The 12,539-nt window shown below is 42.6% G+C and overlaps 1 protein-coding gene across 1 annotated transcript in view; it reads left to right on the top strand.

Moving 5' to 3' along the window:
* The window catches only part of KCNMA1 (potassium calcium-activated channel subfamily M alpha 1), a 507,394-nt gene extending 495,537 nt beyond the window's left edge, over positions 1-11,857 (top strand). Inside the window, exons 27-28 of the mRNA XM_049645990.1 lie at positions 1,441-1,665; positions 11,100-11,857. Coding sequence (XP_049501947.1) covers positions 1,441-1,665; positions 11,100-11,124 — 250 coding nt within the window. The 3' untranslated portion in view covers positions 11,125-11,857. The remainder of the gene's footprint in view (positions 1-1,440; positions 1,666-11,099) is intronic.
* Positions 11,858-12,539: the final 682 nt, after the last annotated feature.

Raw genomic sequence — 12,539 nt, 5'->3', positions numbered from 1 at the left:
TCAACTCAGGTCATGATCCCAGAGTCATGGATCAAGCCCTGTGATGGGCTCCATACTGAGTGTGGAACCTGTTTATGATTCTCTCGATTTCTGACTGGTGTGAGGTGATATCTGAATGTAGTTGTGATTTGTATTTCCCTGATGATGAACGATGCTGAGCATGTTTTCATGTGTCTGTACAAACGCAGAGGGAAGCAAACCATGAGAGACTCTTAAACACAGAGAGTAAACTGAGGCTTGATGGGGGTTGGGGGGTGGGAAAAATGGGTGATGGGCACTGAGGAGGGCGCTTGTTGGGATGAGCACTGGGTGTTGTATATAAGTGATGTATCATGGGAATCTATGCACACTATATACACTGTATGTTAGCTAACTTGAGAATAAATTATATAATCTTAAGAAAATAATTTTAAAAATTAAAAATTAAATTAAAAAAGATTATATCTCCCTCTCCCCTTCCCCGTCTCCCTCTCAAAAAAAAAAAAAAAATAAAAGAAGTTGCATTTTATTTATTTTCAAATGTTTACTTGTTTTGATAGAGAGAGAGCATGCACAAGCAGGGGAAGGGCAGAAAGAGAGGGAGAGAGAGAGAGAATCCCAACGAGGCCCTGCACTGTCAGCATAGAGCCCGACACAGGGCCAGAACTCACAAACTGGGAGATCATGACCGGAGCCGAAATCAGGAGTTGGACCCTTAGCCCACTGAGCCATCCATGCACCCCCCCAAAAAAATGCATTTTAAGTGATGCCCCGGTGTTGCTGATATGTCTTGGCTTGAGGACCCACTTTGGGATCTCCTACTACTAGAGAGGAGGCGGTGGGGTTTTTTTTGGTTGTTGTTTTGTTTTGTTTTATTTTGTTTTGTTTTGTTTTGTGTTAGCGGTGTCTGGTGTTAACCAGAAAAAGCTTGATGGGATTGAGAATAGTTAAAGCAGGACTAGCACAGAGGCAGGGAGGGATCTTATCTTCTCTCATTTAGAAAAAAATCCCCACCAAAATTGATTTTTAAGAGGTAAAGAGTGAGAAAAAGCTGAGAAGATGTTAGGTCATGGGAAACAAAGACCCTGTAAGGTGTGTCAGAACATTCTCTAGCAAAAGAGGCGGTGCAGTCAGTGAACCTCCTGTATGCGTCTGGGCTACTCGGGATCTGAAGTGAACTCGAACTTCAGTGGAAAGGGGTGGGGGCCATCAGAAGCGCCGTGTGGTTCCCCCACCACGGGCACCAATTGAGCCTCTGGTGCCAGGGCTCATGGCTGGCCACCTGTGCTGAGCTGAAGAGAGGAAGAGCTAGTTCAGCTTGGAAGATAATATTTAAGGTCTTGGACCGGGTAGAAGCCTTCCAGATCCTGTGCAAGACCTGAGGATCCTTTTTGGTTCAATGAGAGGTGAAATACGCACCCAGTTGTCCTCATTCTGTGACCCCTTTGCTTCCCTGTCCAGGTACGTCATCACCAACCCCCCGTACGAGTTTGAGCTCGTGCCGACAGACCTGATCTTCTGCTTGATGCAGTTTGACCACAACGCCGGCCAGTCCCGGGCCAGCCTCTCCCATTCCTCCCACTCGTCCCAGTCATCCAGCAAGAAGAGCTCCTCCGTGCACTCCATCCCATCCACCGCAAACCGACCCAACCGACCCAAGTCCCGGGAGTCCCGAGACAAACAGAAGTACGTGCAGGAAGAGCGCCTCTGATATGTGTATCCACTGCCACCGTGTGTGAAACTGTATCTGCCACTCATTTCCCCAGTGGGTGTTTCCAACAGTAACTTCCCCCCTTTTCCCCTGTAGCCACCCCCTTTTTTTACACATATTTGCATATGTATGATAGTGTGCATGTGGTTGCCATTTTTATTTCACCACCATAAAACCCTTGAGCACAACAGCAAATAAGCAGAAGGACCAAAAGTTATTTATGATTCTAGGGGAAAAATAACCCAAAGGCATGCTCCAGACATAAATAGCTCACTGCAGGAAGGAGTTCGCAGAGTAGAGGAGCGTCATTGTGATCCATGTCAGTTATGCAAAGCAAGTTTAGTTAATGTAGAAGAAAAGTTTGTTCTGATTGATCAGGATTATCAGGGTGCTTCGGGTTTTGATTTTGTTGTTGTTTTCCTTTCTTTCTTTCTTCTTCTTTTTTGATACACACGCAATAATATACACATACACATTTCTTTGAAGCAAGCAACCAAAAAGCAACAAAAACACATCGATTGTTTCCACTCTCACTCTCTGGGCTGAAGTATCGCGAAGCATTTAAAAGGCTTTCGCCATTTGTGTAGACGATTATTAAGCATCTGCTTTTGTAAGAGAACATCCTAGCTTTTTTTACTCACCAAGGCCTTTCGTCCCAGAGCTAGCTTCCTCTGGGAGTTCTTAGGCACATTTCTACCCTTACTATGGAGGAAAGAATCGTATCCCATTCGTGGATGTATCAAATTCTAGTCATCTAAGTGAACAGAGGTTTGATTGCATATTAAATTGTTATTCTGTCTCCTTATGCCATATGACTAGCTATTTTTTTTTCTTTCACTTTTGACATTTGGGATGAAAAGCCATATGTATCATAAATATCAGATGTAAGTCATTAAAAACTGCCTTCCTGGGACTTTTACATCTTTTAAAAGGTGAATTACTTACCTTATGTACAGAATAAATAATGCTCAGGAAAGAGCGAGTATTTTTCCATGCATTCTCAGGGGACCTTTTTACTCCCCTTTGTTTGATTAGCTAAGGCCCCAGTGCCAGGCAGGAGCAGGGGCTGGGGCCAAGCTAGAGTGTAAGGAAGATAAACCCAGCAGCAGATCATGTTTTTCTAGGAGCCAACATGCTAAATAAATCAGATTGTGGGGGGATCGAGCCACAGTTGACTCGGCAGAGACAAAAGCTAGCTACTACTTCAAACTGTGGGCACAGCTGCATGGCGCTGGCTGTCCCAAAGCAGGAAGCTGGTGGGAAAATTCCTCCTCCTCAATTTCTTGAACACAGCCAATTCACTTAGGCAGGTGAATGATGGTAATAGCGAACCACTCCTTACCGTCATGAGACGGGGGAGAAGAAGTGTGCAACAGTGAGCCAAACACATTTTGGTATAATTCTTGTGGTTTTTTTTTTCTTTTGTTTTCTTTCTTTCCTTCCTTTTTGAACAGTTAGTAAAGCATGAGCTGAAAGGTAGAAAAATCCCTTTTTCAGCATACAGTTGTCAGATGTTTATGCATGCTGTAGGCGGTGCGGTAGTTCTTATGAATCGGCAAACTCCACCATAACCGAATTATCCTGTGTGTGGACTAGCCCTGGGCTGGCGTATACCTGTTTGAAGTGTCTACTTGAGCAGATTCCACCAAACAGAATAGGGGTGGAGGGGAGGAGAAATATGTCACAGTGGTACCATCTCTAAAAAGGTGTTTTTATGGTGAATGCTTTGAGTTTAGATTTCGGATCCCCTCTCTCCCCTAAGCATGATAGTTTTGGAGATTTGCTTGCTGTGTGAATTGACAAGCACTTTTACTGACAAAATGGTGAGGTTCAGTCTGCACCTGTGCCCCCACACCAAAGACAGGGCAGTATTCAGACCAGGAATGGGGTGGGGAAAAATTGTATACATGTATATTAAAAAGCCCTATGAGTGGAAGAATTTTTTTTCAAATTATTTTTGTCCCCATATATATCGATTTCTATATTACGTATAACTATCCTTTTATATAGAACTATATCTATATCTACATATATGTACACACACACACACATATACGTGTGTGTGTGTGTGTGTATATATATATATATATATACACACACGTATACCCCAGTTTGGGATCATGAAGAGCTTTTCATGCATTCTTTGCAAAGGAGGTTATAAAGTTGTGCCCATAGAACATTTATAACTATAAGAATGTGCCAGTTAAAGTGCTCGACAGGAAATATGACAGTTTAAAAGCATTGTAAAACTCACATAGCTTACTTCTCTCTCTAAAGTGCAACAAGGATGAATAGAATGGGCCAAGGTATGACAATTAATGGTTCTGCATGACCTAGCCACTGCTGGGGGTTTTCTTCTATAACGTTGTCCTTGTGAAAACTTTTGTGACATTAAAAAAAAAAGGAGTTACAAATTTTATTCTGTTATTGGTTTGTTTCTTTTTGTTTATATTGTTCTGTTTGTGGTTTTCTTTAGTTTGTTTTGCTTTTTTTTTTTTCCTCCTCCCCTTCCCCCTCCCTTTCCCTCCCTACTTCTCTTTCCTCCACTTTCTAAATTGCTCAGCGCAATGAGGCTGTGCCGCTGCTACCGCTAGATCCCTTAGAGTTTGTTTTGGTGTTCTTGGTTTTGGGGTTGGGTGATTTGGGGGGAACTTCTCTCCATCTGGCTTGCCTTCGAATCTGCACGTGGCCTCCCTGCCCACCTTGGTACCTTGCTCCAAGTCCAAAAGCCTTTTGCCATCGAGAAACCCAGCTTCCTCCACTTCCCCCCATTACCACGACCCCAACCCGGCCCCCACCATCAGTCTGTCCACATCTCTGTGTTTATCTTGGCAAGACCTACTACAAGTGTGATGCCAGGTGATAAACTTCGCTGGAAAACATTTGCAGCTATTCCATTTGGCAAACCTGCTTCTTGGTTAATATTTTGTCCCTCTTTTTAATTTAGACCAGGAGGTTCATTAATGACAGAACATTGGTCTCCTTTATGTTTGATCAGGATGACCCCAAGTTAAAACTGTTCAGTTATGTGTATCAACTCATAGCCCACACCCAGTGATCTGAGGTTTCATGACTCAGTCTCTGTATTTTCCAGGTCTCTCCTGTCACCTGCCTTTGTTCAATCCCAACCAGAGATTGGGCAGATAGAGAGAAGTAAATCCAAAATGCGTGTTATATACAGTCTGTTAGCAGCTCTGACGAGATGATGCTGTGACAGGAATGGAGTGGGAACAGACTATGACATGAGATGTAACTTTGGAATTTTCCCTGGACTTAGGGCACACACTTGAGAGTTGACTATAGTATTTGGCCAATGATGTATTCAGTGATGAAAAGGTATCATTGCGACCTCTATTCTGTTAGCTGAAACTACTGTATTATACTTTCCTCAACAGAACACAGAGTCTCCTCCATTGTTTTCCATGTGACCCCAAACTTCCCCATTCCCCCTCAGGTTCTCTTAGGAAGTACACAGGGTTCTCATATTATGTCTCTCCCTTTCCTGCTCCCCATAAAAAAAAAAAGAATAGAAGAGAAGAGGAAAGAAAAAGAGAAGGAAAGAAAGTAAAAGAAAGAAGTAGGTAAAGGTAGAAAGTGAAAGAATTATTTGAAGAGAAGGTGTATACATTTTAAAAGAGCAATAGCTAGCAACTCAATTATCTGTACCATTCTAGAAGAGAAGCAGTCTGTGAGCCATTCAGTCCAATTTGCTTTAGGCTTTGAAGGGCTGAACCTTAAGTGAGTGGGTAGACCGGGAGGTGCAGTGAAGCTTTCTCAGCCTCAATGTTCACCCAGATGATCATAAAATCATCAACACCCCTAAGGACTGCTACCCAGGGTCCTTCCTGAAAGCCAGTTCAGATGTATAAAGGGAAAGATGGACCCATATACATAGAGTTCTACCACAACTGGAGAAGTATCAGATTCTGTTATGAATATTAAGGATTGTGACCCAGAACATTACAATAACGCTCAGTAATATTTTGAAATAAATTGACCTTAAATATTTTTATACCATTCATCATGTTATACATTATCTTTACTCCTTTGGCTTATCTTAAAAAAAACAAACAGTGAATGCCTCTAGGTTCTTCCCGATGCTACTGTGCTGTTGGCACTTTCTTCTGAGAAGGGGAACACCCTCGTAAGTTCCATGAGACAGAACTGACTGTGCCTCCAGCCAGTATTGTCAAGATCTCAGATGACCAGAAAAACCTTAGACTGGCTCTTCTTCAGCATGGGAAAAGCCTAAAGGTGTCTGTATCCCAATAGGGACAATTAAATCAACCTTCCAGGTTCCTATAGCAACAGGATCCTATCCTTCAGGTTTTGGAAGGATAAAAAGGATAGTGTAGAAACTTGGGGGGCCACGGAAGTCAAGACAGGGTAAAAATCAGTGTCTCCAGAAGCTTCTTCAGCCCATCCCTGTTTTGTCATAACATGATGAAGAATAAGCTGTGGGCACTTATCACTAAATTGGTTGCCTGTCTCCCACCAGGAGATTACATATCTATTGCCTAGGGAGGTGAGGGGGCCTACCCCTTGCCATCCAAAAGGGAACAGTGAAGAGTCTGTCCTCGGGGTGCAGCTGAATCAAGGCCCCAGGAAAGGGCCAAAGGGGGAAGTTTGCTCAGCCCAGCGAATGGCAGCATCAGACTTTCAGTGAAAAGAGGAAACTAGAGCCATGGCGGACAATTGCAAATGACAGTTTTCACAAATGGAAGCTGCCTTGGTTTGGGTACAAATGACTTTCATTTCTATGAAATAGCCATACTTTGCCCATGGAGAGGAAAGAAGGCAGTATGCATGGGTGGGGTCCACTGTGGGCCTCAGGGTCTGCCAGGCAAAGGGCAAAAGCCAGCCTGCCTCCGGAAAGGTGAGCTGTGAAACCATACAGCGTTACCTTTGAAGGCGTCAGCTCCTGGTTAGGGCTTACTGTTCTCAGCTGTTGTCTCTACCCAAACAGCCTTTTTCTTTCAAGCCCTCTCTCTCTAAACCTCAGCTTGTGGTACAGCGAGAAGAGGACCAATTATTTCAAATACGTTTGCTGTATTATCATCTCTCCTTTCGTGTACTCTTCTCTGGGGAGTAGTTATGTGAAAAGGCTAAATCCCACAGCACTGACAACCCACAGAGACAGCGAGGCTCAGTTTTCATAGTGCAGCCTATTTCTCTGCTTGCAGGCATCCAGGCAGTCAGGTCCGCCCAGCTCTGGCGTTCTTTCCCACCCATAGCCCACTCCTCCAGGCTCCTTATGGCTTGGGGAAGTCCTCATATCCTGGACCCTTCTGTCTCAGTGATGAAAATAGCAATGGAAGACGCAGATGGTTCATGGATGGGATAGGGCACCTGTTGAGTATAAAGCCATTATTTCAAGGATACAGGTCCTACAGCAGGGTAGCATCCTTGAACCCCCCAGAAAGAACACTGGGTCACTCCTTCCTCTCCTTACCTTCCAAATGAAGGTAGCCCAAGTGAATCCTCCTCTGTCATCTCTGCTGCCAAAATCCCCATTCTGTGGGCCAGCACCCCAATTTATGTTCCCTAGTTCTCCATCCCTGGTTCATTTGCAGCCACACTGAAAAGTACCGCCCATCCTTACGTAACCCTTTAGTACTGAGAATATTCACGTTAATGCTAACGTGTAACATAACCTTATGTGACAAGCTGACTGACACCTTAGTGCTTACTCGGTGCCAGATACTTTTCTAAGCACTTTACATACATTAACTCATTCAATCCTCACACAAGCTCAGATGTACATGTGGTTAGCATCTCTGTTTGAAGGATGCAGAATCTGAAAGATTTGTTCAAAGGCATCCAGCCAGAAAGTGGCAGAGTGGAATTTAAAGCTGGGCTATGAACTCTGCCACTATGCTGTGATGTGGCTACTAACAGACGTACGTGCTCACGTTTATTTACCGTATCTGGACCTGCAGTAAGTGCTTCACCAGCACTAGCCCCTTTCATCCAGACCACATTAGGAAGATTTGATCACTAGCCCATTTTACAGAAGAGAAACTAGCAGAGATCAATTATATAGTGACTTTCTTGGAGCCATGCAACTACCGTGTGAGACCCCAGATCCATTTAGACTTCCCCACTGCCCCACGCCATCTCCTTAGCCCACACCTCATCACTGGTCCATGGTGGATAGCTCAGGGCGTGGCTGGTCTTGATAGGTGCCTTCTCCCGATGGTAGTGCCAGGTCTTTTAGAGGCATCTCTTCTGCAGTCACTGTCTATGTTGTTCTACTAGCCCACTTGCCAGAGCCTAAAATGCCTTCCTTTCCTGATCTGGGCAGGTCACGCACTGTACTTGCAGTGATGACGTCATGCTTTGCATCCTCAAGAGACTTAACAAATAGGGCTGTTTTTTGTTGTTGTTGTTGTTGTTTTTTTTTTCTGACAGTGAGGAACTCCTTGCAGCTAGATCCATTGCCCCTCCCATTTTAGGAACAAAAATGAAGCTCCCGGAAATCTTTTTGGCATAGGGGATGAGGCAGGGAGAGGAGATAAACCCAGGGATTTGGATTTATCCTGGACCACTTCAGCACCCATTTAAATCCTTTCCCTGAGTATTCTTCCTATAGCCAATGTTGTAGCTTCCCATTGGCACAGTTTCTTCTTTGGAAGATGAGATTCAGTGAACCAAAGTGTCGTCATCATGCTCAACGCACTCTCTTGAAGAAAACGACTGGCGATCAGTTAAGTGTGTGTTCCTCTGATGCCCTGTGGAAGAATCTTTTCATGAAATACCTTTGCCCCTGGATATTTTACTAGAATGCTCAGAGCATTGATATATTTCCATTTCCTCAACATCCTATCCAACCAAGTCTCCAACAACATATATGTTTATATCTTACAAGGTACCCAAATTAAAAAGCATGTTTCTCAGGCATAACAAAAACCTCAACTCATCACCAGGATGCACTTTAACACAAGTCCTTCTTGTGTGGAAGTTCAGTGGCCAAAACACAGGGGCTACTCTTCTTAGATTTTCTTTTAAGGAGAGAAATTTAGAAAGAAAGAGAATGAAGCTTAAATGGGGAAATAATGCTCTCTATCTTACCGACAGCAGAAGGAAATTGATATTCTCTCTGCCGTGAAAGGTCAAAATGCCAACTTTGAATTGAACTGTAAAGACTAAATTTTGAACAATTATTCTCTGCAGCAGTTGTAAAAATTTCAGCAAATTGCAGCTGTCTTAGGTCTTTCGCCCAAAAGACCTACTCGTTTCCATCAAAAGAGTTCAGTCTCCTTTCCAAACTGGCATGTCCAACCCAGCACTAAATCCCTTTGCAAAATCAGTCCACACAGTGGTACAGCCAAAACCAAGGGCAGCTCAGGCAAACAGCACAGGCGCTAGGTTCAGCTCTTCTGAAAATCATCTTTATACATAAACCGTTGGAAAAAGTCATAGTTTGAAATTGTTTCAGCGGCCTGGCAATGCTTTTAAAACATGATAACCATCACACTTTACTCCTCTCTGAAAGGTTAGTTTAATCGTAGATCACAAAAAATTGGTTTCCACAAATGCATAATGGTTCATCTATGTCACACTTGAACTAAATGGTTTTTTAAATGGAGCTGAAATTATTTTGATGTGTACACAGTCCTGGATTTCTATACAACCTTTTTTAACCAGTCCATCAGGAACCTTGCCTCTAAAGCCTCATTAATAATTCAGATGTGCTGATGACTTTAAAAGATCTATGGAATTGAAGCTTAGGAAAAAAAAAAAAAACTCTGCTTGACAAAAAGATAAATGAATGTAGAAAGAAGCTGTAGGAGTCTGGCAAGCTGTAGATCATCTCAGAACAGATTGTAACTTTATCATTCTGTCAGGGGGAATAATTTAAAGCACTTAATCAGTTAGCTTCACTGTGAGGATGTAGCATTATGAATTCCTATCGTCCAATCTGTTCAAATCAAAGTGAACTTAATTATAATAGGTGAGAGAGCCAGAGCAGGAGAAAGGGGAGTGGAGAATGATCCAAGAGAGAGACAGTAGTTTCCTGGGGGTAAACTGAGCTGCTGAACAAAGGGTAGTGAGCAAGCTCTCACTAACCCACTCCAGTGACAGTGTTTACATTGAGGGCTCAGACTTGACACAGCAAGAGAAAGTATAGATCAAGGAGAAATAAGCAGAGCGATCGTGAGCTGATCACAGATGCTGAATTTGTAGATCATTAGCCCATCCGACAGACACACATACACACACATACTCACACTTCTCTATCAAGCCATTTTTTGTTACGTATCAGTCCAGAACCATGAACAGGCCAGTTGTGAATTGTTCTGATAGGCAGAAGAGAAGCCATTGTCTCTAGAGCAGTGGATGTGCCTGAAAGCTTTTTCCTTTTTTCTTTTCTTTTCCTAAGCCACTAATATGATTCCCAAATTACAATGTCTTATTTGCCCAGTCTCTTCATATCTGTACACATAGCCGATTATGCAGAAAGTTTCAAATCCTAGAAAAAGGCGGGGGCAAGGCCTGAATCCTGTAAAATACCACTGAAGTGCCACGAGGATACTAGGCCATTTTCTTCCCCTCCCCAGCCCCCAAACGCTCTGACTCAGCGTTCTCCCCCAGCCATCTCTGTGTTTAGGGTGGAAATGAAATGCCAAGATGTCGTCAAGCTCCCTTGTCAACAGCTTGGATTATTATAGTCGGTTAAGGTACTGCCAGTAGGAATTCTTTTCATGACTGTATACCAACACAGAGCTTTCTTTCTTGAAATAAAAAGCCATCTCAAAACCGTCTTAAAACATTGGTGACCATTCTGATTTCCAGTCTCATTACCCAGCAAAATCTGTGGGCTTCCTTTAAGACCCTCAAAACTGGCTGCAAAAAAAAAAAAATACAGAAGAGTGGTATATTGAGATATAACTTCAAGTATGTCTCGTACAAACAAAGCTAAGTACAGGTTGGGAAGAGGAGATCCTGCATAAGGTTCCAGATCACTGGCTCTGTGTCAGGGACGACTTCCTTCATGTTTCACTCAATTCAGTGAACACACAAATCTTTCCTCAGGCACAGTGTTTATGCCCAATATTTGATATATTCAGCATCTCCTTCCCACCAAAGATTCCCAGTCCACTAAAGGAACCCCAGAGAACATTGCTGGAGTTCCTCTTCCAACCCCTCTTTGTTCTCAGAGGTCCTACCCATGGTCCTTGCAAGTCCCAAGGGCACGCTGGTCATTACTTGCCACAGGCAGCAGAGCTGTCCCAGGTTCTGGAATTCTCCCTACACTGCACTCCCTCTTAGCAACTATATTCACTGTCAGCTTCTATCGATTACATTTTTGCATTTTTTTTTTCAAGGAACTTTCCAAAGGCTTTACCCTAGGACTAATTAAGCTTCTCATTTCTCCTTCTTGTTCTCTATCCGTTTCGCCCTTTAGCAGAAAAGAAATGGTTTACAGATGAACCGGATAATGCCTATCCCAGAAACATTCAAATCAAGCCCATGAGTACCCACATGGCTAACCAGATCAACCAATATAAATCCACAAGCAGCTTGATCCCACCAATCAGAGAAGTTGAAGATGAATGTTGACTTCCAGGAGACCAGAACTCTTTTTTTAAAGCCTGACAAACTTCATAAATGGTGATGTGACTTTTCTTCCTCTTACATGCTGAATCACTGGTGGAAACGTTAGGATAAGCGAGAATTGCAAGAAAAATAAAGTAGACAGATCTTTCTCTTTGTCTGCCTTGAATATTGCTTCCATGTATTTTGGAAAAGAAAATGATTTCATTTATAAATGAACATATTAAAATAGTCATGTATAGCCTCTAGCATTTTAAATTATTTTTATTTATTAGAAAGAAAATATATTTTTTTCTTTTTTTTTCATTGTCAAATATCTTCCCTGTATCTAAACAATGCAAAATCAAAATGAGTAAGTGGCCAGACTCCTTAATATGTATTTCTCTTCTTTCTGTCTTTTTCTTTGAGGAGAATGATGGTCACCACCACAATTGATCGTAATGAAGGCAAATGGATTGCTAAAACAATTTTAAAATGGTCCAATGATGTAAACATGTATTTTAGTAAATTCATATAAGAAGACAAAAGGGGGCAGGTGAATTTCCTGGATGGGTGTGTATTTTAGCTGCACTGACACCAGCTCTTAATAAATGGAAACTTATTTATTTTCACAGTTGAAAGTCATATTTTTGTAGTTTTAGTTTTCATTCTGTATTTCTCCTCCCTTTGTTCGTATATTTAAAGGGAAGACCTTCTTGCAGCTTTGCTACAATTGCCAGATCAGGTTTATCCAGCCAACTAACGATGCCAGGAGGGGCGTGAGCACGCCTGGGACGTGGAAGTTGAGGACCAGACGCACACAAGATATTGCTCTGTTTGTTGTTCTGATGGTGGGGACTCCTCCATGCTGTTATGCTTCCCATTCCCTATCTCCAAACCACCTGCACAAGTACAGTCATTTCAACTCTGGGAGGCTCTGGTGAGCTTTCTCCCCACTCCTCAAATCTCAGAGCTTCTAGCCTGAAAGTTTGTGAACACCAATGGGTAGTTCCACTTAATAATAGGATATGATAATGCAATCATTCTTTTCACTGAGTTTTTGTTAAAAAGTCAGAACATTGTCATGATCAAAGAGACTACTTTTTCCCAGATTTTATTTTTTCCAGCCTTCCTTTAGTTGCTGGGACAAAACACACAAACTAGCTGCGACAGTGTAAAACATAATAACGACAAAAGGAAAGCAATGAATGCGCTCAATACAGACTGTTAGAAAAGGCCTTTGAAAATGACCAGCAATGAAATCAAATGTATCAGCCACTTCCAACTGTGCTCAAAGATTTTTCTAGCCATC

Source organism: Panthera uncia, chromosome D2, assembly GCF_023721935.1.
Source record: "Panthera uncia isolate 11264 chromosome D2, Puncia_PCG_1.0, whole genome shotgun sequence".
Lineage (NCBI taxonomy): Eukaryota > Metazoa > Chordata > Mammalia > Carnivora > Felidae > Panthera > Panthera uncia.
This window is presented reverse-complemented; position numbering and strand designations above follow the sequence as displayed.